General features: G+C 46.8%; 4 protein-coding genes across 7 annotated transcripts in view; 1 reads left to right on the forward strand and 3 right to left on the reverse strand.

Annotated features, from left to right (window-relative positions):
• The window catches only part of NF1 (neurofibromin 1), a 75,527-nt gene that overhangs the window by 36,760 nt on the left and 17,237 nt on the right, over positions 1 to 21,530 (forward strand). For all 4 annotated transcript variants that reach the window (XM_041425431.1, XM_041425432.1, XM_041425433.1 and 1 more), the window contains 7 exons: positions 16,530 to 16,962; positions 17,199 to 17,539; positions 18,263 to 18,465; positions 18,745 to 18,938; positions 19,294 to 19,434; positions 19,654 to 19,933; positions 21,012 to 21,226. In XM_041425431.1, coding sequence (XP_041281365.1) covers positions 16,530 to 16,962; positions 17,199 to 17,539; positions 18,263 to 18,465; positions 18,745 to 18,938; positions 19,294 to 19,434; positions 19,654 to 19,933; positions 21,012 to 21,226 — 1,807 coding nt within the window. The remainder of the gene's footprint in view (positions 1 to 16,529; positions 16,963 to 17,198; positions 17,540 to 18,262; positions 18,466 to 18,744; positions 18,939 to 19,293; positions 19,435 to 19,653; positions 19,934 to 21,011; positions 21,227 to 21,530) is intronic.
• Positions 3,276 to 7,078, reverse strand: OMG (oligodendrocyte myelin glycoprotein). Its single transcript, XM_041425435.1, has 2 exons — positions 6,696 to 7,078; positions 3,276 to 5,967 (listed from the first exon to the last, which is right to left on the reverse strand). The coding sequence occupies exon 2, from the start codon at positions 5,959 to 5,961 to the stop codon at positions 4,693 to 4,695; it is 1,269 nt and encodes a 422-aa protein (XP_041281369.1). The 5' UTR covers positions 5,962 to 5,967; positions 6,696 to 7,078; the 3' UTR covers positions 3,276 to 4,692.
• EVI2B (ecotropic viral integration site 2B) lies at positions 7,205 to 10,524 on the reverse strand. Its single transcript, XM_041425438.1, has 2 exons — positions 10,178 to 10,524; positions 7,205 to 9,188 (listed from the first exon to the last, which is right to left on the reverse strand). Exon 2 carries the CDS (start codon positions 9,155 to 9,157, stop codon positions 8,312 to 8,314), a length of 846 nt encoding a protein of 281 aa, XP_041281372.1. The 5' UTR covers positions 9,158 to 9,188; positions 10,178 to 10,524; the 3' UTR covers positions 7,205 to 8,311.
• EVI2A (ecotropic viral integration site 2A) lies at positions 11,862 to 15,507 on the reverse strand. Its single transcript, XM_041425437.1, has 2 exons — positions 15,377 to 15,507; positions 11,862 to 13,296 (listed from the first exon to the last, which is right to left on the reverse strand). Exons 1-2 carry the CDS (start codon positions 15,478 to 15,480, stop codon positions 12,456 to 12,458), a joined length of 945 nt encoding a protein of 314 aa, XP_041281371.1. The 5' UTR covers positions 15,481 to 15,507; the 3' UTR covers positions 11,862 to 12,455.

The raw sequence follows: 21,530 nt of genomic DNA on the forward strand, positions 1-21,530 counted from the left end.
GAGGCACCTTGAGGACTGGATGAGCTGCTGGAGCTGCTCTCTGTGCTGAGGTGCTGCTGGTGAGGGTGTGCTCCAGCACTGGGGAGGCTGGTTTGGCTTGGGGGGCCGTGGAGTGCTGCCAGGGCTGGGATTTCTCCAGTCCTGGCATCAGCAGACACTTTGGGGTGCTGGCACAGCCCCTGGGGTGTTCATGGTCTGGTCACTGCTGGTGCATTCTGTGCCCCTGGGGGCAGAGCCCTGCCTGGGCTGCTGGCCTTGCTCTGTGGTTTGTGCTGGCAGTGCCACTGGGGGGGACATTTCAGTGTTGTCATGAGAGGATGCCATCAGTGGTGATCCTTTGGATGGAGTGAAAGAATACAAGATGAGGAGCACCACTTACCTTCTCTTTTGGTTTTCTGTCTTCAAAAGCCACACAACATCCATGAAACCTGCAGGTGTGCTGACAGAAGGGGCTGGCTCGAGGGCAGCCTGGATGCTTTTTCCCTCCTTTAATTTTTGTTTTTTTAGCAAGATCCCTAATGTTTAATCCCCTTACATGCACAGAGTTAGAATCAAAGGGAGTCTTTTTGAATTATCTTTAAAAAACTCTGTTTGCCACATTTTTCTTCTCCATTTTGTTCCATTAGACACAGTATTATTTCATGTCAAGTCAAACAAAATGCCTGCATTGTTATCCTGCCTTGTTCAGACAAGAAATTAGGCATACCAGTCTTTTGAATTCTCTTTAAAAAACTCTGTTTGCTTGCCACATTTTTCTTCTCCATTTTGTTCCATTAAACACAATCTTATTTCATGTCAAGTCAAACAAAATGCCTGCATTGTTATCCTGCCTTGTTCAGACAAGAAATTAGGCATACAAATGCAGAGAGTAGTGATAACCCATCTTAAAAAGTGACTGTGCCTGGCAGTGATCCGAGGCATCCTTACGTATTCTGTGCAGACCTGACATGCTTTCCTTGTTTGCAGAGCAAGAAATGGTTATTTCATCTGCAGAGAAAGAATTTCTGGAAGTAAATCAAGATAAAATTTTGCACCACATGTTTGCTAGGCCTAGCTCACCTCCCTCTTCTTTAAAAGCAGAAAAATTAATTTATCCAAAGATGCCTCACTGGGCAAAACTGTCATAGTCCAGTCAGCCAAGCATCCCTGCCTGCAGAGAGGGTGGGCAGGAGCAGATTTCTGGATGTTTTATCCAGGTATGGAATATTAATGAAAATAGTGTTGTTCTGCAACATGAGCCTTGCTGCTAGGTGAGTTATTACCATTGTCTTCAGCAGCTGCACAATTCAGGAATGCTGGCAGGGCTGCCTTTCAAAGCAGCAGGAAGGGCTTTGCTCTGGGGTGATGCTCTGGCATCATCTCTGCTCCCAGGGATGTGGCTGAGTGGAGCTTATTTGGGGTGTTTGTCTTCTGGTTCTGAGCCAGGTGTTGTGTTTTCAAGGTGTGAAATGTGGAAGAATTGTTTAGATTGGAGCTGCCAGGCTGTTTGAGGGCTTGTGGCAAGCTGGGGTTTTTTGGGGCCGGTTTTTTTTGTTTTTTTTTTTTTTTTTTTTTTTTTTTTAATAGTGGAAGATCTTGTTGCTAAGGCATTGTTGAGTCATTTTACTGATATATCTGGATCAGTTTATGTCCTTCTTGTGCTGTGAAATTTAATTCCTTCTGTCATCTATCTTCACATTTTGTTTCCTGGGCAACAACCCAGCTTCTGGAGCCAGTGCTCTTCTGTTTTTAATCCCTATCCAGTTACAAAATGATCCATAAATCAATGAGTATTGATCCTGAACTACTGCCATTAGGTTTTAAGGCTGATCCCAATCTAATTAATAGGAATAAAACCTCTGAGTTATTGCAGCAGACCGCAGCAATCCCCACAGCAATTTTACCCCTTCCAGGGCAAGTACACAGCTATTAGAGGTGTGCCAGAGCTTTTCTGGGTATTTAGAATATTGCCCTGAAATGCTGATTAGTTGTTTTTGATACCAGTTTCACCGAGAACAGAATATTTTGTGTTTCTGGAGGTCTGAGTGCGCGGTGTGTTTACAAAGCCCGGCCCTGGGGCTTAGCTCAGAGCGGCTGCGCAGTTGCCCAGCAACAAGTGCTCGACTCCCACACTTCTGCCTCCTCCCTGCTGCCTTATCACTCATTCGTATTCCAGAAAAATACCAGCCAGCCCGAGTTCCAGTGTGCCTTTCTGAAAGCAGTCTGAGCAGGCAGCCCTGGTGCTGCGGCAGCTCAGGCAGGGTTTGGGAGGGAGCAGAGCCCTGGCGTGCCCTGGTCCAGCTCACTTCATAGCCAGCTGTGGGTCTGGGATCCAGCTCCCCAGGAAACCACAGAGCCCCATTTCCACTTCCAGGCTTTTCTTAGCACGCTGAGGAGTTTGGAGGCTGGATAGCAAGTTCTTCAGGGTGCTGTTGCAGTTTGCCCCAGATAACCTCTGGAAAGCAATGTTTTCCTGTTGCTGGTCATCAGATTGTCTCATTATGGGTGAAACATTCTCAGGGCCTTTAAAGTCAATTCCCTGTAGGTTTTTTTAATGCAATAGAATTTGTCATCCTGTACTGATTCTGCAGCAAAGACGCAGGCAGTATTTCCTGTAATTTCCTCAAATCAAGCAGTTTAGCCACAGCACCTCATTTAGTGAGGAGTCCTGCCTTGGAAGCCCAGCTGCTCCCACTGTGTGGGATGAGGCCGTGAGAATGATGCAGTTCTGGGAATTGCTGAGTTCTGAGCATGGGAAATAGGTTGGTGCTGTGCTGCAGTCAGTCAGCACTTAGCAAACCCAGGGAGTGTCCTGGAGAGTGGCAGCAGGGACTTCTTTGGTGTTTCTAAGTTCTAAAGAGTAGGAAGGGGAAGGATGGTCACAGTGTTGTGTCATCTCATCAATTTATTGCTAAACAATATTAGAGATACATCAGTATCTGAATAGTGCAATTTAGTATAGCTATAATTTCCCCCATAAGACATGACAATGAAGCCAAATGTCTGCTTTAAACAGGTTTGTATAATACAATGCTCTCTATTTATTCCTTTTACTCTGCTTATTAGAAAAGAGGCACAGTCGCTAGTTCAGTTCAATACAAACATAACTTTATTTTTACTTAAATGCCAATGAAATAACTGTACAAATCCATTGTGTAACATTTACTGTTAGAAATTAAAACACGTTTCCGGTTATAGAAATACTGTTCACAATTGGAAAGTTGTCATTTCTGTGATACCAGTAGTTGTAAATGATCTACAGCCCCCACTGTACTGACACCTTAGAAGAAACAGGTAGAGGACTCCAGTCTTGGTTGTGAGGTTTTCTGGGTTTTGCAGCACCTTCATGCTACAATAACTGGAAATTAAATGGCCTGGAATGAATGGAAAACATTGTATAAGATCTGTAATATTAAGTGGATAATACTTTTTCAGTTAACTTGTTCTTCGGTTTTCATTTCATGCTGTTTGCAAAACTTCATCTGTAGTATATCAGGTACCTGTGCCATAATTTAAATAATTTTCCTAGAGTGGACAGAACCATGCGTGCAGCTATTTCTACTGGCTGACGGTGCAGATGTGGAGGAGAAGAGCATCCATGCTCGCCCTTAGGAAGCAGGGATTTGGGCATGTTCAGTGCCATGGACTGGATTCATTCTCTTTGGAGTCACAAGAGTCAGGAACGTTTCGATGACAGCTTACCAGCTAACTGCTTAATTGATTTGTTACATGACTTGTGTTAGAAATCGGCTGATATTTCATTTTACTGGTAGTAGTTTGCTACGTTCTGGCTGATTTGTGGTATTCTTTTAAGCAGAACATATTAACATTTCAGGATGTCACTTGACATAAAGTCAAGGGCTTCCAGGTCATTAATTTGGGTAGGTAACTCCTTTGTGTTTGACAGTGACATGGCATTGAACATCTGGCATTTTTCTCTACTTTTATCTTTTTTTTTCTTCTTTTTTTTTCTTTTTTTAATATGGAGAAAGCAATAACTTGCCTGCAGTGTCTAAGTCAAGCCAGAGCAGAAGGATACTGGCCCCTACCACTGTCCCATGCTGAAGCTGGACCACGTTGCCATCTCAGTTTACACCCTCTTAGCAGACATCTTGGCATTGTCTTATTTAATTCCTAAATTCAAAACTGTTGTTCTTCATATTTAAGATACTCTAATACATATGAAGCAAATGTAGATATACATGCTAGCGATTTTGCTCAGGAATAACTTCTGATTAGTGAAACAGTTCAGTTTAGTTCCTTTATTTTTTCCCTTTCTTTTGCATGTCATCATAACTTACAAAGAATCTGCTGCTATATTACAGGAATTGCTCACTGGCAAGTCAAGCAAGACAATGCAGATATGATACAGGCCTTCTGTTTTTTTCCAGTTGTTCAATGACAAAATCATACGTAAAATCAGTACTTAAAATTCCGATGTGTTTATTCTGTGCAAGTAAAATGAAAAATTTAAATACAAAATAAGCACATTTTTAAAAACAAAATAATAGATTAGTTGTACTCAATTAAGACATATGAAAATAAGTAGCAGCTTAGTATCAAGACATTAGTGTGCGCGTCTTTAAGAACCGTTACTTTCTTCAGATCAGAGTCAGGACTTTGAATTTCTTTCATTCATTATTTCAGCTGGGCGTGTTAACTCCAGCTGTTATCACAGGAATAACCTCAGCAATTTCCCCGGGGTGCAAGGCCTCAGTCCATAGCCAGGGCCAGGGCGTGCAGCAGCGGCAGACAGAGCAGCCCCACCTGCCAGCGGCTGGCGCGGGAGGGCACGCGCGCGCTCGGCGCGGCCTCCTCCTTCCTTAAGGTAGCGGTTGTGCTTTGAGGCATCTTGGAGTAGTTTGTTGGCATTCCACTGGTGATGCTTAAAGTCACGGGAGTGGTGGAGGATCCCGTGGCCGGGGCCAGGCTGGCGTTGCCCTGGCCGGAGTCCTGGACGAGGATTGTGCGAGTGGCCGCGGCCTCCTGGGGGCCGTCGGGGGTGCCGGGGAACGGAGCCGGGTGGCTTTGGGTGGCCAAGGGAGGGACTTCCTTGGCTTTAAATTGTTTGTGCGTTTTGGTCACTTCGGTGGGCTCGGGCGCCGCGGCGGGAGCCTCCCTGTCCGCTGCCTTGGTGCCTTTGATCATGGGGCTGGAGTCCAGGGCCGTGGGCAGGGCCGGGGCTGGCGCGGTGCTCGCCCAGGGCCAGGGCTGCTCAGCACAGGGAGCCCCCACAACACGGGCAGCTGTGCCCTGCACCCACTGCAGCACGTAAGGGATGTTTTGGTTATCGCTGCAGGACCAGGGGTTGTTGTACAGAGTTATTACCTGCAGCTGGGACAGCTGGTCGAAAGCTTTGTCAGGAATGTGTGAGAACTTGTTGTTGTGCAGGTAGAGGCTTGTGAGGTGTTGCAGTCTCACCAGTGTTCCTGGGAGTATCTGGGACAAGAAGTTATTGGATAGATCCACTGTCTCTATGTTGTAGGGCATATTGGTTGGAACTGTCCAAAGTTTGTTGCTGCTGAGATTGAGAAACTTGAGACTGCTCAGTGTGTTGTTGATCAGGACAGCTCTTTCCACCATATTCCTGGAAATATCGAGCACTCTAAGATTCCACTGGTAAGCTGTATCAAGTTTCTGAAGAACTTTAATGTTGTTGTTTGTGGCATATAATTCCCATAAGGACTTGGGCAGATGAGCGGGAACATTCTTGAGCCAATTATTTGAAATATCAAGGGTCCTCAGATTGGTGAACCTCGTTAGCTGATGATCGAGATCTACAAACTGGTTAAAGGACAGATTTAAATATGTAAGGTTGTCTTGAAGTCCCTGGGGCAGTACAGTTAAGTTTCTGCCTGAACAGTCCACATTCCTGTCGTTTCCTGAGCACTTACAGCTAGAAGGACAGATACCCAAACCAGTGGGTATGAAAACCAGAAGGACCAGCAGACAGGTAGATGTGTTCAATATCTGGTATTCCATTGTTGCCTGGAAATAAATACACCAAAACGACACCCTTTAAATCCATGTAATACATTTTATCTCTGTATAAGGGTTGTCTTGGCAATGGCCACTTGCAGGAGAAATTAAGTAAAAATATCAATAACCCCCTTTGTGGCACGGTCCTTTTTAGAATTGTTCAAGAGAGACTTCACAAAGCATCCCTTCAGCCTGTCATGTTGTCTGGCAGAATGAGACTTGTTTTTTTCATCTCCCTTTCCCCCTCCAGCTCAAATGAGGGCTTTCTTCCGAAAACGCAAGTCTCTTCCAAACGTTATACAATGTCTGCTTCTTGTTTTTAGTGATTTCAAGCCTATATTATGTTTGGAATAATGTGTTCATTTATAGAGGATGAAAAAATGGCTGTCAACTGGATCTTCACAAATCTCTGCAGTAATGTAGCAGTCCCCCCCATCCAGGCATGCTGTTTGCTTAAATAAATTGCTTAAAATACATCGTAGGAATTTAGCTTGAGCCCCAAATTCCAGTGTTCATGCCAACATGCACTGTAGCATTTTTTCCTCCTTACAGTGTTAATTACGATCTCAGAGCTGGAAACACATGTTTAGAACCCGAGTTACCGTTAGGAAGAAATCTCTGACACTGCAGCAAATTTCTGGTGCAAGCATCTGTCATCAGCTCCTAATTCCATTCCCGTTTCCATCTCTGATTCGGTAGTAGGATTTTGTGAGTAAAATCAAAAAGCACAAACTTACCCTGGTGTCCTGCAGTATCAGCACATCGTTTCTGTGATGGATTGGAGCTTAGAGGTCGCCTTGTTCTGGAGAGCAGCTCCGGAGGCTGCCGGGGGCTGTGCTCGTCTCAGCTGCATCGTACGGCTGCGCCCGGCTCCGCAACCACCTGATCCTGTGGGCACTGCAGAGCCGGCCCCGAGCCCTGGCAGGACCTGCCGGGCTGGGCAGGGCAGGAGTGCCCTCTCGCAGCCCTGCCGACCGCGCTGCCTCCCGGCCGGGGCTGCCTGCCCGCGCTGGGCTCCGCCGCACGCCGGGCTGCCTCCCCACGGCGCGTTCCTGCGCGTTACCTTGGCTGCTTTGTGCCTTCTCCTAGCCTCTCCTCCTGTGCTGGAGGTTAATGTGAATTTAGGCTTTCTAGCTTAAGCTTTTTAAAGCTGCACTGCCAGAATATGTTTCCATAATTTTAAAATACTGTTTTCTGCTCCTCGGATCAGGCTGTCGCTGTGTTGTCAGGTGTATTATAGCTCAGCTTGGAGGATTTTACAGATTTCTGCAGGAAATCTTGATCTGATTTTCTCAAAGCAATATGAGAGTGAGAGTGTTTATAATGTTTTGTTTATAGTGCTGTTAATTTTAACAGGCTGTCATGTGAACGAGCCTTACAAAAGTCTTTGTATAATTGTAATGCTATTCTTTAGGCATACCCAGTCATACGGCTTATGTAAACAGTAATGAAAATTAAAAATACATTTTCCTTTGGCCATTGTATGCACAGCAGCCTGGAATTGCATTTGGATGATGTACTACTCTTTATTAGTGATAGTTAGAAAATTCTGAAGTTTATGGTGTGCAAATCTTTGTTCTGTGCTCCATCCACAAATCTATTCCCTCCTCAAGTGAGCTGCAAACTCTACCATTTTGAAGAGCTCTCATGGAAAACTAGCTTTGGCATCTAGCAGCTTCTTTGTATAAATATTCAATACTGGTAAAAAAAAAATTACTTCTGATACCAGCCTGCTGCTGCCCAGCCAAGGCTGGTGTGGGGGAGATGAGCTGTGCTGGTACTCAGGGCCCAGAGAGGAGCATGCAAAGCACTGGGACACCAGAGCTCCAAGGAGTGAATCTAGCATCCATGAACCATTAAATGAGTTAGTATTAGAAGCTGAGTGCATGCTGTATCTAAGCAAACATTCAGGTGGGCTTTAAGTGACCAAAACGTGTTTGACTGAGAAAGCTTTATTAAAATGTCCTGGAAGTGACTGCATCCACTTGCACAGCCCAGTGGAGCAAACCCCAGTGTGAAGCCGAGTCCCTCTGACGTGGGGCTGTCTGTGACATCTCCACGTGTGTGTTACCTGTGTCTGGCCCTGCTGGCACACACAGCTGTGTACTCTGCCTTCTGGAGTCTCTAGTTACAGGTGATGACTGGCACAATTTGTTTTGTAGTCAGAAATTTGCTTCAGGCAGAAGCAGGTTGTTCTCTCTTGTGAAAGCCGAAGTTGGGAAACACCAGGGAAATGTCAAGGAAATGCTGGGGCCTCACCGTTCTTGCCTGTGTCAACTTCTCCTTTTTTACTTTCTTGAAAATTACTTGATTTAAGAAAGATGTAGAGTATTCTGGAAATTAATTTGGCAGTCTACAAAGGGTGTTCTGGCTGGGGCAGTGTTTCATGGATCTCCTGGATCAGTAGCTCAGGTGGTGAGGGCTGCGGTTCCTCTGCTTCCAGGTGAAGTGCCGAGTGCTTGCTGGGGTCCGAGCTGGGCTCCTCAGCGGGTTCCCTGAGCCAGTCGGGGGGTGGTGGCAGGTCAGAGCACTCGGGTGGAGTGTCTGGGGGAGGACAGGAGTCAGCTGCAGCGGTGGCCGGCTCCTGCTCCGAGGCAGGGGCAGGGGCTGGGGCTGAGCCAGCTCCGGAGCAGCCCGTGGCCGGCGGAGGCGGCTGCCCGTTCTCGGTAGTGGGAGTGTGCTGGGGTGGGTTCTCTGAGACACTCGGGTCCTCCTGCAAGTTTGTGCCTTGTTTCAGTCTCCAAGGCAGCATGAATAAGACTGAAGAACGCTTGGTGCCGGGGTCAGGGTCCATGAAGAGGTCTGACGTGTCCCCATCCACGAAGGGCGACCGGCCTGCCCAGTGGCACTGGGCCGGAGGAGGCCTCACGCAGCATTTCCACAGGAGAATTACGATAATTGCCAGCATCATCCCAATCAAAATGCTGCCAAGGAGCAGCGCTGCCACCCAGCTGCCGTCCCCAGCTTCCTCCTCCCCTGGGAAGGCCTGGGGTTCCGTGGCAGCCCGGGCTCTGTCGGACCGGTGTGGGGTGGGCACAGCTGCCTGCAGCTGGTAGAGCGGGGGGCGGTCTGCTCTCGGGCTCGTGGCAGTGCTGCACGTGTGGCTTTCAGTCCTGGCAGCGTGCTGAGGTGCTGCTGCACAAAGGCAGCTCCAGATTTCCCCACAGAAGAGAACCAGCATGACCTGCTTGCTGGCCATTTCCCTCCAGCCTCTTCACAAGGGTCCTCTGCTGTTGCAGGGAAGAAGAACATGGTAACTCATAGACTGTATTTCTGCACTTTACTGCCACCAGGCAGTTCTGTGTTAATAACATCAGGCTGAAAATAACGGTCTCCCCAACATTTCACATTTCAAGCCTGTTCCCATCTGCATGATCAGCAGGTTTGGCACTGGCTTTACGAATAACAGCAGATTTTCAGCATTATGGGTCATATTAATAAAGTGGCTTGTTTGAAGGTAATGGCTTATTATCATCTTTTTTTCACCTTATCAGAAAAAGCAGATTGGCAGAGCAGTCCTCACAAGGTTTCAAAATAACATTTATCTATCATGTAACTGGTTATGGACCTGGGACAAACTCTGCAGCATTGACAGACAGGGTTGTCAGGAGTGAAGAAGTGGCTTGTTGTGATATAAGCTGAGACAGAAGTAAAAGGCTCTTTACAATTCTCTTAAACTTTTATTTCCTGTTCTTATATTTGTTCAGCATAGCACAATATTTAAAAGTTTTCCAAGTACTTATGCTATAATGACACAGCATTCTAATGGTAAAGTGTTTTATAAATAAATTCCTGCATGCAGATTGTGCAAATGTTGAGTTGTTGGCATGAAACAGACTTTTTTTTCCTGTACTGATTAGAGTTCAGCTCTCTAAATGTCTCCATATGAAGTAAATTGTATAAAATTCATCCCCTACACAGCTCTTTTCCTTCTGAAGTCACTTTCATGCAATTTGAGCTAATTCATTAGTTACTATAGTGCTAGTCCTGTGAAGCTATTTCTGGAAAGTTAATATGCATGAGTCTTTATGGGTTTACAAATACACAAAATTAAATTTTAAATGCAGCAGTGTAAACACACATGAGGAGCAAGTTAATGACTAGAGAACATCGTGATCTAAACTCTGACAGGTTTGTAATGGGTTAAAATGATTCTGTTCAGTTTTTATCCTGCTCCCCTCTTCTCAAAACAGGCTCAGTACTTGAAAGTGATCCTTACCTGCACATTTACGTTCTCCTCTGTGGTTGGAAGGCTCAGGAGGGCTGTGTGTGCTCGGAGCAGGCAGGGGAAAATGGCTCTTTTCATGCAGAAGTTTGCACAGAGGGAGGAAGTTGCCAACGCCGGCAGGAAGCGTCCGCGCCGAGCAGCGCGGGGCTCTTATCTGGGGATCCCGTGTCCCAGGGAACCTCTGCTCTGCCCGCCTGCTGGCTTCTGGGCAAGGTGTTTGTGGCTCCTGCCACATCAGGCACCCGTGTGTGCTCACGTGGACATTCCCAAATACCTGTTTGCCTGTCTCTGTAGAAAACAGTTACGGCTTCTTCTGTGCGAATCAAAACTCGGCAAGTTTGGGCTGGATTTGAGTTGCTGATGCAATTCAGTGGTGGGTTTGCTGTGCTCTCAGGGTTATTAGTGGGAAACCACCCCTGGGTTCCTTGGTGAATCATGGAGAGCTGTGTGGTCACGGGATGCTGGCTGCTCACACATCCTGTCTTGTGTAGCTGCATCGAGAGGCAGAGGGCAAAATCTGATTTCACCCTCAGCCTGTCCCTCCTGGCCTGGTTGTTTTTGTGTGTGGACAGCGTTGCGACCTGCTGCCATCACTGCTGGAGGAAGGGCTGTGCTCTGAGCAGCTGCTTCCCCAGTCTGTCCCTGTCCCTGCCATGCAGTGTAACCCAAGCTGCTCTCTTTGGTCCCTTGGAGCATTTTTGACTGGAAAGGCTGCGTGGCGGAAAGAAACCCACAGCAAATACGTCCTCATGGCACTTTGCAATTGTGTTCTGCCAGTAGCTACTGACAGATTCCTCTGCAGCCCTTCCTGTTGTGCCTCTCTGGCTGCACTGCTTCTCTCTGACACTGCCTGCTCCTGCAGCACACACATCCTGATCCCATGCTCACACCAGCTCGCTGTTTCTCATCCGATTTCTTTGTCTCCTCCCCATTCTCCTCAACCCCCACAGCTGATTCCCAGTTCTAGGTGAAGCATGCAAACTCCTTCCAGCTTTATTTTCCTCACTACACAGCCCACCTTTGAGCCTGGCAGTTGGATTTTTTGAGCTCTGTCCTGGCTGCTATGGTGCTGTTGTCCTGCCTCTGCTGCTGCTGTGTCTGCCCTGCCAGCCAAGCTAATGGGTGATCTAGTGGAACTGGGGTGGGGGATTCAGTCATCCTGCTCCTCTCAAACTCCTACAACCATCTTATGTGTCACAGCTGTTGGTTGCAGCTGCACAGGATGTTTGGAGCTTTGGCACTGTGCAGTCTCAGCACTTGTAACCGCAGTGCAACAGAGCTTCTTCAGCCCGAGGAGCAGCCTGGGGAAAGCTGCTCAGGTTTCCTTAAAAGAGCAAAGCTCTGCTGCAGGGAGAGCAGCCACGGGCACCTCCCTGGAATTGTGGGAAGGTCAGGTCTCTGAGAATAAAGAAACTAAAAGTTGTTGTGGTTGAAAGGAATTCCTGGCATGTTCTAGCTGGTGTCAGGAGAAAGTGGAGTGTTTCCATGATGCAGGAAATCACAGCGAGTCATCAGAGACCTTTAGTGAGCTCAGCCAATGTTCCAGGAATAAAACATTCCAGAATGCCTGCTCATATTTTTTTCTAACATTTTGACTTAGAGAAATAGTATCACGTAATTCATTTAAAAACTGATATTGCGAGTTTATTGAAGACAACAAATTGAACAAGTTCTCATATTCTAGCAAATACTACAGACCTCATCTATTCATAGTCAACATTGAAACACAATAAATATGGTTCCAGTCTGCTTCAAAAGTAATTAAGCTGCTTTAAGAAGTTCTTGATGGAAAATCCAAAAGGGCATTTTGAGAGGGACTAGATTCTGCATTAGTGGTTGAATCAGAGTTGTGACTAATGTATGGTTTCCTTTGAAAAGCAATTTGGTTATGCCTGTGCAGCATCTTAGTGTTCAGAGTGTTGATCAGACTGGCAGTCTGTTCCTTGTTCCCCTCTGTGCTCTTTGAGCATGGGCAGATTCTGTCCTTTTGGTTTATCCTGTTCAGCTCCTGTCATCCTGATTTCTGGTCAAAGGAGTAAAACCAGTGTTGACACTACTTACAGAAAGCTGTTTAACACAGTTTTACTGCCCTCTGGATTCACACATGGCTGCAGCATTCCCACTGGCATAAATGGAAAAGCTCTAAAATCTGGATTTAGCTTTCTGGGTGTGGGGGGGTGGAAATTCTTGCTGTTACTTGAAATACAAGTTTTTGCCTTATGTTAATGGTGTAACAAAGGCAAAAGATGAATTTTTACCTGAGTGTGAATTAAATCTCAACTACAAAATTGGTTAAAGTGGGTTTGTGTGACTGGGATGGTTCTTTGCTTTCTTGCCCATTATCTGCTGCTTTGGTGAGTTTCTCAGTACTTTCATCTTCAGTTTTCCTTTGGCTCACAGCATCCCTCCCTGATACCAGCTCCTGCATTATCAGCTCGGTTCCACCTGTCTCCTTGGGCATCCTCTGCCACGTTCCTGCTGCTGTGGGCCACAAGCTGTTGGTGGCCAGGAGGTCACCATTGCTCCTGGGCCTGCGCTTGCCCTGCTGGGCTCTTTTGAGATAGGAGATTTTGTTGGCTACTACGACTGTGGACAGAAACAGGGAGATGCAGAGGAGCACAAGAACTGCAATGACAATGAAGCAAATCAGTATGAGAGACTTATTGTCTTCACAGGTTTCTTTGGTCGTTGGGCTCTTGGGTTTGCTGCTTTTCTCTAATCCTCCCGTGGTGGAAACTGCACTTGGGGTAGGGGAAATCAAATTTTGAGTCATTCTGGAGGAGAAGGATGGCAGAGTACTTCGTATTTTGGCACGGGAAGATGTTGGATTTTGGGCCAGTGTGGAGGAGAAGGATGGCAGGGTACTTTGCATTTCAAAAGTAGTTGTTTGGCTGCTGAAATTGAGGCTCAGAGGAGACTTTGTGCTTGCTTCTGTCCTCTTCTGACTCCTGCTGAGGTTTTGGCTGATGGGACTCCAGGTTTCTTCTCTGAGGTGAGGGTAGCCTGTGTGGTTTGCACTGGTTTGCAGCCCCAGGGAGAAGATGATCATGACTGGGAAAGCCAGGTGTGGGTTACTGCATCTCTTTGTCTGCATCTTCCTGTTGAGTCCCCTGCAAATATACAAGTTGTGGTGCTAGTTTAGCAGAGGCTGGTTCTTAGAGGTTTGGAGTGGACTTCTCAGGGAACAGCAGGATTCTTGATGAAAAATACATGGCCTCATTTTGGGGGGATGTAGGAGGACGAGTTCAAGTGCCCAGATTGTGAAAGAATAGATTGTCTCAAACAGTTTGAGGTTATAGAAAACATACAAAGATCGAGAAAGAACATGGAGCAAAGAGAAAAAGAGAAGTGTTTCCTTCTGGGGGCTTCATGATGTCAGGGCAGACTCGGGGAGTTCCTTCTCTCCGAAGCTGCCCAGTTACACCCAGCCATCACTTCTGCTTTACACAGAGCCCTGTGGAGCTTACACATCACTGCCTGCTTCTCAGCTCCCTGAATTCCCCTGGGGCAGGCAGGGGAACCCTGCAGGGAACACATGGGCAAGGGAAAAAGTGGAACCCAGAATGTTCCTGTAAGTGACAGCAATAACTTCATGTGAACTGGGTGTAGTTCCTAGCACAGTCTGGGGTGCTTTAAAATGCCCAAGAAAATCTTTATTCTCTTGGTTTTCTGCTTTTTTGTACAAAAAGCTCTTTATCACAAATGTACTTCTTGTCTTTTTCTCTCTGCAGATTGTGACATTTTCTTTAAAACACCACTGATAATTATGCAAATGAGAGTAACCATTCATATGTTCTGTTTCACATTTGTGTGGTATTCAAATCTGTACCTGTTGAATTTTTCTGGAGGGTAGGAATGTGAGAGTGGGGTTGGTCTGATATGAAGATAATATTAATTATCTCAAATTAGCAGTGACAGATCAGCCAAGTGGTGGCCCAGGCAGTGCTGCTGCTTGGGCCAGGCTGCTCCTGACCTTCCCAGGGCAAGGCTGTGTCCCACCAGAGTCTGTCTTCTGTCTCTGGCAGCAGATCAAAGTGTTTCCTTTGAGTGTTACACACTCTGCCTGGTGCAAATTGAAATGCTGCCTACCTTTGAGTGTTACACACTCTGCCTGGTGCAAATTGAAATGCTGCAGGGAGTGACCAAAAGTCACTGTTAATTTTGTGGTCGTTCTTGAAAAAATGTGTTTGTTGCCTGTAAAGGTAGCAAAGTGTATTTGTGTGTGTGTAGATATGAAGCATCAGAGAAGTGATGTTCCTGGTGTGTGACCAGGTGAAGGGAAGGCAGCAAAGGTAACAAAGCATATTTGTGTGTGTGTGTAAATATGAAGCATCAGAGAAGTGATGTTCCTGGTGTGTGACCAGGTGAAGGGAAGGCAGGGATACCCCTGGTGTGTGAGGGGATCTCTCCTTACCCAACAAGGAAACAACAAAAGATCTGTCTATAACTTTGCAGTTCACCTATAACATAAAATCGTCCTCCATCCTGAGCTTAATCCTGTTTATTCTGTTTCAACTAGAAACCATCTTAGTCTTAGACTACAGCTGAGGTAGGATTTTTGTTTGAGTATGGTGGAAGTCACCTGGATGATTCCTTCTATCATACTTTGAAAAGGAAAAGGAAAGCAAAGCCAGCAAAGCTTGGGGTTTTTAACATTTGGGCTGTTTAGAGCAGGACAGGCAGAGCCAGCCCAGCTCCCCTGCAGCGTTCCTGTCGTGCCAGGGTGCAGCTCCCAGCTCTGCCCAGGCACACCGAGCCCAGTGTTCCTTGTGGCCTCCAGACCAGATGTGCTTTCCTTAAAAACAGCGGGCTCATCGTGTGAAGGGCTGCTCTTGAAACCATGGGAGAAAGGAACTGATCTTTAAAGAGCTGGTTTTCTTTTTAGCTCAACCCTTTGTGTCTGGTATTGACAGGGTCTCAGTACCCAGCGAGATCTGCACTGCAAGGACAACAGAGCCAAGAAGTGACTGTCACTGTTAATTCCTCAGTCTGACTGTGAATAACCTTTAACATGATGAAAAATACAGTATATCAGCTTCCCTGATTCAGCTGGAGATACTATTTCTACAGTTATTTACTGTATTTTAATTACTCAAGCTTCTGTAAAAATACTTTTTCATATATTTTTCTACAAAATGTAAGAAACTTTGAAGTACAACTTAAAATAGGAGAAGGAAAATGTGTCCTTACCTTGCCAAGATGCAGTCAACAGAGCATGGATGTTTCAGATATTTAGTCCTTTGACAATAAGATTTCTTGGTGCATATATTTGCTCCTGGGATGCAGACAACCATCAGTGTACAGCCGGGAGATTTGGGCAGTGCTGGTGTTTTTTAGGCAAACCTGTAACTGCAATGCCATGTGGCTCGAAGTGGGGAACTAAAACCACAGCTGTGACACACTTCCTTTGGGTAACAGCTGTACCATGACATGTTGGGGGAAAAACACCAGCTTGCCCAACTTAGCTCTCAGAACCACAGGAGGTAACGGGGGGAGGAAATCTCTTGTGCAGATGAATGTTCTGTGTTCTGTCTCCTGAGGTGTCCTGCACCAAGAGAAGTGTCCCAAAACCCTTAAAGCTACACTTGTGCTTAGAGCATTTATCAGCTCTTCTGTAGCCTGTTGTTTGCCCTGGAAGAGTTGAGTTAATGTCAGCTCAGAACAGTGACAGGTATTTAAAAATACCTTAAAATTTCACAAGCTGCTGATGAATTTATTTGTAATTAATTCTTCCTACTAGAATTCAGTGTGCTGTGTGAACTCTGGAGATGTGGTTAAGGCAAATGCATTGCAGTCTCAAAATTCAGAGAACCTTTAAATGAGAAAAAATATTCCCAATTGTGTGAATGTTTCTGAAAAGAGGTATTTTTGTAGGCAAGTGCTCTGTACTCCTCAGAGGACTGACCATTCTTAGAGACACCCCCAAGCACTGGAGTGCTGCAGGATAGAGAACTGGAGTGGCTCTGGACCCCCTGAAAAAGTTGGGGTGTGGATGGTTTATTATTAAGACTCCTGAGATAAATATTTTTTTCCACATACAAATATAGCTATAATTTGAATCTCTAAGGCTGTTACAAAGTTAGAGGCACTTCGAGGTTGTGAGGCACTTCAGGATGAAGCTGAGTTAAATCCAAGCCCCCTCACCCTGGGCACTAAACGTGGCTGGAGTGTGAGGCAGTGCCCAAGGCCAGCGTGGTGTCCTGCTGAGGGTGTTTGCAGGACTGTCACAAGGGTCACTCTGGCTCAGGGGCAGGACTGGGGCTGCTCTTGGTGTGCCTGGGCACTCAGGGCTTGGTGCTGTGGGCCTCAAGCGTGACCCAGCCATGTCTGTCCTGTCTTACAGGTTCAAGACTGGTCAGATCAACGGGGATTTGCTCATCTACCACGTGCTGCTGACCCTGAAGCCATACTATGCAAAGCCATATGAAATTGTGGTGGACCTCACACACGCTGGCCCCAGTAATCGCTTTAAAACAGACTTTCTTTCTAAATGGTTTGTAGTTTTTCCAGGCTTTGCTTATGAAAATGTCGCAGCAGTTTTTATTTATAACTGTAACTCTTGGGTCAGAGAATACACCAAATACCATGAAAGGCTCTTGACAGGTTTGAAAGGGAGCAAAAGGCTTGTTTTCATAGACTCTCCAGGGAAGCTGGCAGAGCACATCGAACACGACCAGCAGAAACTCCCAGCAGCTACCTTGGCTTTGGAGGAGGACTTGAAAGTGTTTCACAATGCTCTCAAACTGGCTCATAAAGACACCAAAGTTTCTATTAAAGTAAGTGCTTTTAATGCTGTTCCTAGTGATCAGTTGTATTTGTTTAAGGACTGGAATAAGATTTTACTGTCTCTTAATTCTCCTCCCTTGTCTCGAGGAGAAATCACAGCTCTCTAGTACGCCCCATTAGGAAGAAGAAAATTTCATGCGTTTATCTTTCCTAAAAGCAGGAGTGTGGGGGTTTTCTCTGTGTCTTCACCAAGAGGTGCTGCAGCAGCTTTCTCTGTGTCCCCAAGGTTGGCTCGACCGCGGTGCAGGTGACGTCGGCGGAGCGCACGCGCGTGCTGGGCCAGACCGTGTTCCTCAACGACATCTACTACGCCTCTGAGATCGAGGAGATCTGCCTGGTGGACGAGAACCAGTTCACCCTGACCATTGCCAACCAGGGCACCCCGCTCACCTTCATGCACCAGGAGTGTGAAGCCATCGTCAGGTCCATCATCCACATCCGCACGCGCTGGGAGCTGTCCCAGCCCGACTCCATCCCCCAGCACACCAAGATCCGCCCCAAGGACGTGCCCGGGACGCTGCTCAACATCGCCCTGCTCAACCTGGGCAGCTCCGACCCCAGCCTGCGGTACTCAGCTCTGCCCTCTGCTCCCCTGCCCGCCCAGGGGCTTCCCGGGGCTGCTGCGCTGTTAGAGAGCCCCTCTTGAGCAAAACCGGTTTTCTTTCACCACGGCTCCGTAATTGCAATTGTTAATAAATAAAGATTGAGTTCCTGTGGGTGAAGAAGGGCACACACTGTCACAGGAAGTGAAGGCATGAAGGAGACTTACTTTCTCTTTATGAGGAGCAGTAGTTCTGCTTTGCACTCTGTGGTTATTGGGTGCTATATGATTTCCATGGTGTTGAGCTTCTTGTTTAAGAACATGGGAACTGTACCCCTTGGAGCAGCTTCTGATTTGTGTCAGAACAGGCTCCCTCAGGCTCAGGGGCACCCCTGAGCTTTGGGCAGGCTCTCTGCCAGCAGCTCAGGTACACCTGGAGGGATTTAGAATTTCCTGGAACTCCAGGCTGTTCTGAAAAGCCCAATGCAAAGCCCTTCAAACATACTCTGTAACCTTATCAGAAATTGTTCAGAGTAAGTGGAGGAATAATTTCTTCTGTTTCTCCAAGGAAATGCTTTTTTTCTCTGAATTCTAACCAGTCCAGGGGAAAATATTTGGGATTTAGATGTAATTTCTACTACAGCAGCATTGAATTGATTTTTGAAATGTCAGTACTGTGTTGTATAACATGTATATGTTCAAAAGTACAAGAAAGCTCTTACAAATCACATTGTTTTGCTTTGTTACAGGTCTGCTGCCTATAATCTTCTATGTGCCTTAACCTGTACCTTTAATTTAAAGATTGAGGGCCAGTTACTGGAAACTTCGGGTCTGTGTATTCCTGCCAACAACACGCTATTTATTGTATCTATCAGTAAGACTCTTGCAGCAAACGAGCCACACCTCACCTTGGAGTTCTTGGAGGAGTGTATTTCAGGATTTAGCAAATCCAGTAAGTAACTGCACTGCTGGTTAGTGCCGACCATGAATTTGAAAAGATTCTAATCTCTGAAAAGATTTCAGATCTAGCTTAGTCAGCTGAGCTTCCTCATTGGCTCTGTTGCTCTCTCCTTTTGCCATGCCTCTCTGAAGCCTCTCTGTTGGCCCAGTGTTCTTTGCTCACTGGGACAGTAATTATTTCATGCGCTAGAACTGAAAGGCAAAGTGCTGAGGAAGAGTTGTTCATGAGGGGAGGGCAGTGCTGGCCGTGTGTGACGAGTGCTTCTTGCAGGCATTGAGCTGAAGCACCTGTGCCTGGAGTACATGACCCCCTGGCTGTCCAACCTGGTGCGCTTCTGCAAGCACAACGACGACGCCAAGCGCCAGCGCGTCACCGCCATCCTGGACAAGCTCATCACCATGACCATCAACGAGAAGCAGATGTACCCTTCCATTCAGGCCAAGATATGGGGCAGCCTGGGACAGGTACTGCTTCTGCGTCGTTTCTGAGCAAACATGTCTTTTCCTGCACTTCAAATCAGGTTTCTTCTTACCGGGGTCAGCGTTTTGTAAAGAGTTGTACTTTAAACTGGAAAGTTAAATAAAAATAGTGCTAAGTTATAGTTTCTAGTTCTGAATCACTGCTAGTAAAACCTAATGGAATTCAGCTTTATGCTTCTAAAATTTACATGGGGCTTTTTGCCAAAAGGGTAGCAAGTCACTAACATGGATGGTTCAGGTTGTGATAGTTGTGCATCTTCAGCTAAAGAAATGAATGACTGCTGCTTAAAGGGTGGTTCACAGTGGAAAAGTAAAGTTAATCTGACTTTTTCTCTGTCAGATAACAGATCTCCTGGATGTAGTGCTGGACAGTTTCATCAAAACCAGTGCCACGGGGGGCTTGGGCTCCATCAAAGCTGAGGTGATGGCAGACACAGCTGTAGCACTGGCTTCTGGCAATGTCAAACTGGTGTCAAGCAAAGTGAGTTCCCTCTGTGCCTTCTTTTCCTTTTAGAGAATAATTTCAACTTATTTACTAATGTGACACTGAGATGCTTTCTGGTAACTCAGGCAACAATGCAAAACCCACGATAAAATAGGTTCTAAGCAGTAATTTCAGTGTTAAGTATTGATGGTTTTTACTGAAACTCTGAGCTGTGCTCTCCGTTTGAGTAGAACAAAATGGTTGCTCTCTTTTCAGGTGATTGGGAGGATGTGTAAAATCATTGACAAGACCTGTCTGTCCCCCACGCCCACGCTGGAGCAGCACCTGATGTGGGATGACATTGCCATTCTGGCTCGGTACATGCTCATGCTCTCCTTCAACAACTCCCTGGACGTGGCTGCTCATCTCCCCTACCTCTTCCACGTGGTGACTCTGCTGGTGGCCACGGGGCCCCTTTCCCTCAGAGCTTCCACTCATGGGCTCGTCATCAACATCATTCACTCTCTTTGCACTTGTTCGCAGCTTCACTTCAGTGGTGAGCTTTTTTGGGTTTTCAATGAAGCTGATTGCTCTTTAATTTGTTTAACAAATATTTGAGTTGTATTTCTCTGCAATCTATTCTGAGAGTTTGAAAATAGTGGGTTGTAGTTCAGCATGAATACAAATCAGAATGAGGATATGATCAACAAGAAATGAGTATGGAATTAAAAAATATCTTACTTAGAGCAGGTCAGCTCACAGGTGCATACTGTAAATCATTTGTATAATGGGTTTGAGGAAAAGAGAAGAAAGTACCAGTGATTTTCTGGTAAGGCAAATGAGAAAATACATCTGTGCTAAAACTGGCTCATGTACATCTTGTGAATGGTTGCATAACATGGTAACAAAAATACCAATTACATAAGGGAATTGTGAACTTACAGTATTAAAACAGGTATTTTATCTACTGCTGTATTTTAGCAGTCCTAAAATAATTGATATTAGCAATTTGGCATTTCTTAGCCCAGAAGCACAAAAGAAAAATTCAAAATTTATGTGATCTTGTCTTTTTCTTAAGTGTCTGAAATCTCATTTTATGTCTGCACATATCAGCAGGGAGAGTGGTTGTGCACACAGAGGTGTCTGTGTGTCTGTGCTCTGGTGCTCAGGGGTGCTGAGCCTCCTGCTCACACAGTGGGTTTGAAGTGCACTGAAATCAACTGAAAGGTCAGAACTGTAAAGATAATACCAGAGCAGGGCCATAATTTTCTTCTGCTTTAAGTGTCTTTCTTCATGTGAGTGCCAGAGCCAAAAGCAGTCTGCTGCAGTTTGAACTTCCAGCTCTGTCGGTATTTCGGAGCAGGAACACTCTGGGTTTCCATTTTCTGAATCACTCTGAGGAGAGCACACAGAGCCACGTCTTTAAACAAGTTCCTCTGGAGAGTGTCTGGAATGCACTCCTCGTGCCTGGTGCAGCAGTCAGGGCAGGAGAGCAGGGCTGCTGGGCCTGGCTGGGGCAGCGCAAAGGGAGCGGTGCCGGAATGGGCACAGGCCCTCGGCTCCCGGCGTCCCTGGGGGAATGTGGATTTGACTGTCCCTGCTGTAAACCTGATACGTGCAACTTTATTCAACAGAGGAGACCAAGCAAGTTTTAAGGCTGAGCTTGACTGAGTTCTCTCTGCCCAAGTTTTATTTGCTGTTTGGGATCAGCAAAGTGAAGTCTGCGGCGGTGATCGCGTTCCGCTCCAGCTACCGCGACAGGTCCTTCTCGCCCGGCTCCTACGAGCGCGAGACCTTCGCCCTCACCTCGCTGGAGACCGTCACCGAGGCGCTGCTGGAGATCATGGAGGTGTGTGGGGACAGGGGGTGAGCCCCGGGGGGACAGGGCCCTGCTGGGGGTCAGGGAGGTGTGTGGGGACAGGGGGTGAGCCCGGGGGGAACAGGGCCCTGCTGGAGATCATGGAGGTGTGTGGGGACAGGGGGGGTGAGCCCGGGGGGACAGGGCCCTGCTGGGGGTCAGGGAGGTGTGAGGGGACAGGGGGTGAGCCCGGGGGGACAGGGCCCTGCTGGAGATCATGGAGCTGTGAGGGGACAGGGGGGGTGAGCCCGGGGGGTCAGGGCCCTGCTGGGGGTCAGGGAGGGGGGTGGGGACA

This window comes from Onychostruthus taczanowskii, unplaced genomic scaffold (genome assembly GCF_017590055.1).
Source record: "Onychostruthus taczanowskii isolate IOZ18803 unplaced genomic scaffold, ASM1759005v1 scaffold89, whole genome shotgun sequence".
Lineage (NCBI taxonomy): Eukaryota > Metazoa > Chordata > Aves > Passeriformes > Passeridae > Onychostruthus > Onychostruthus taczanowskii.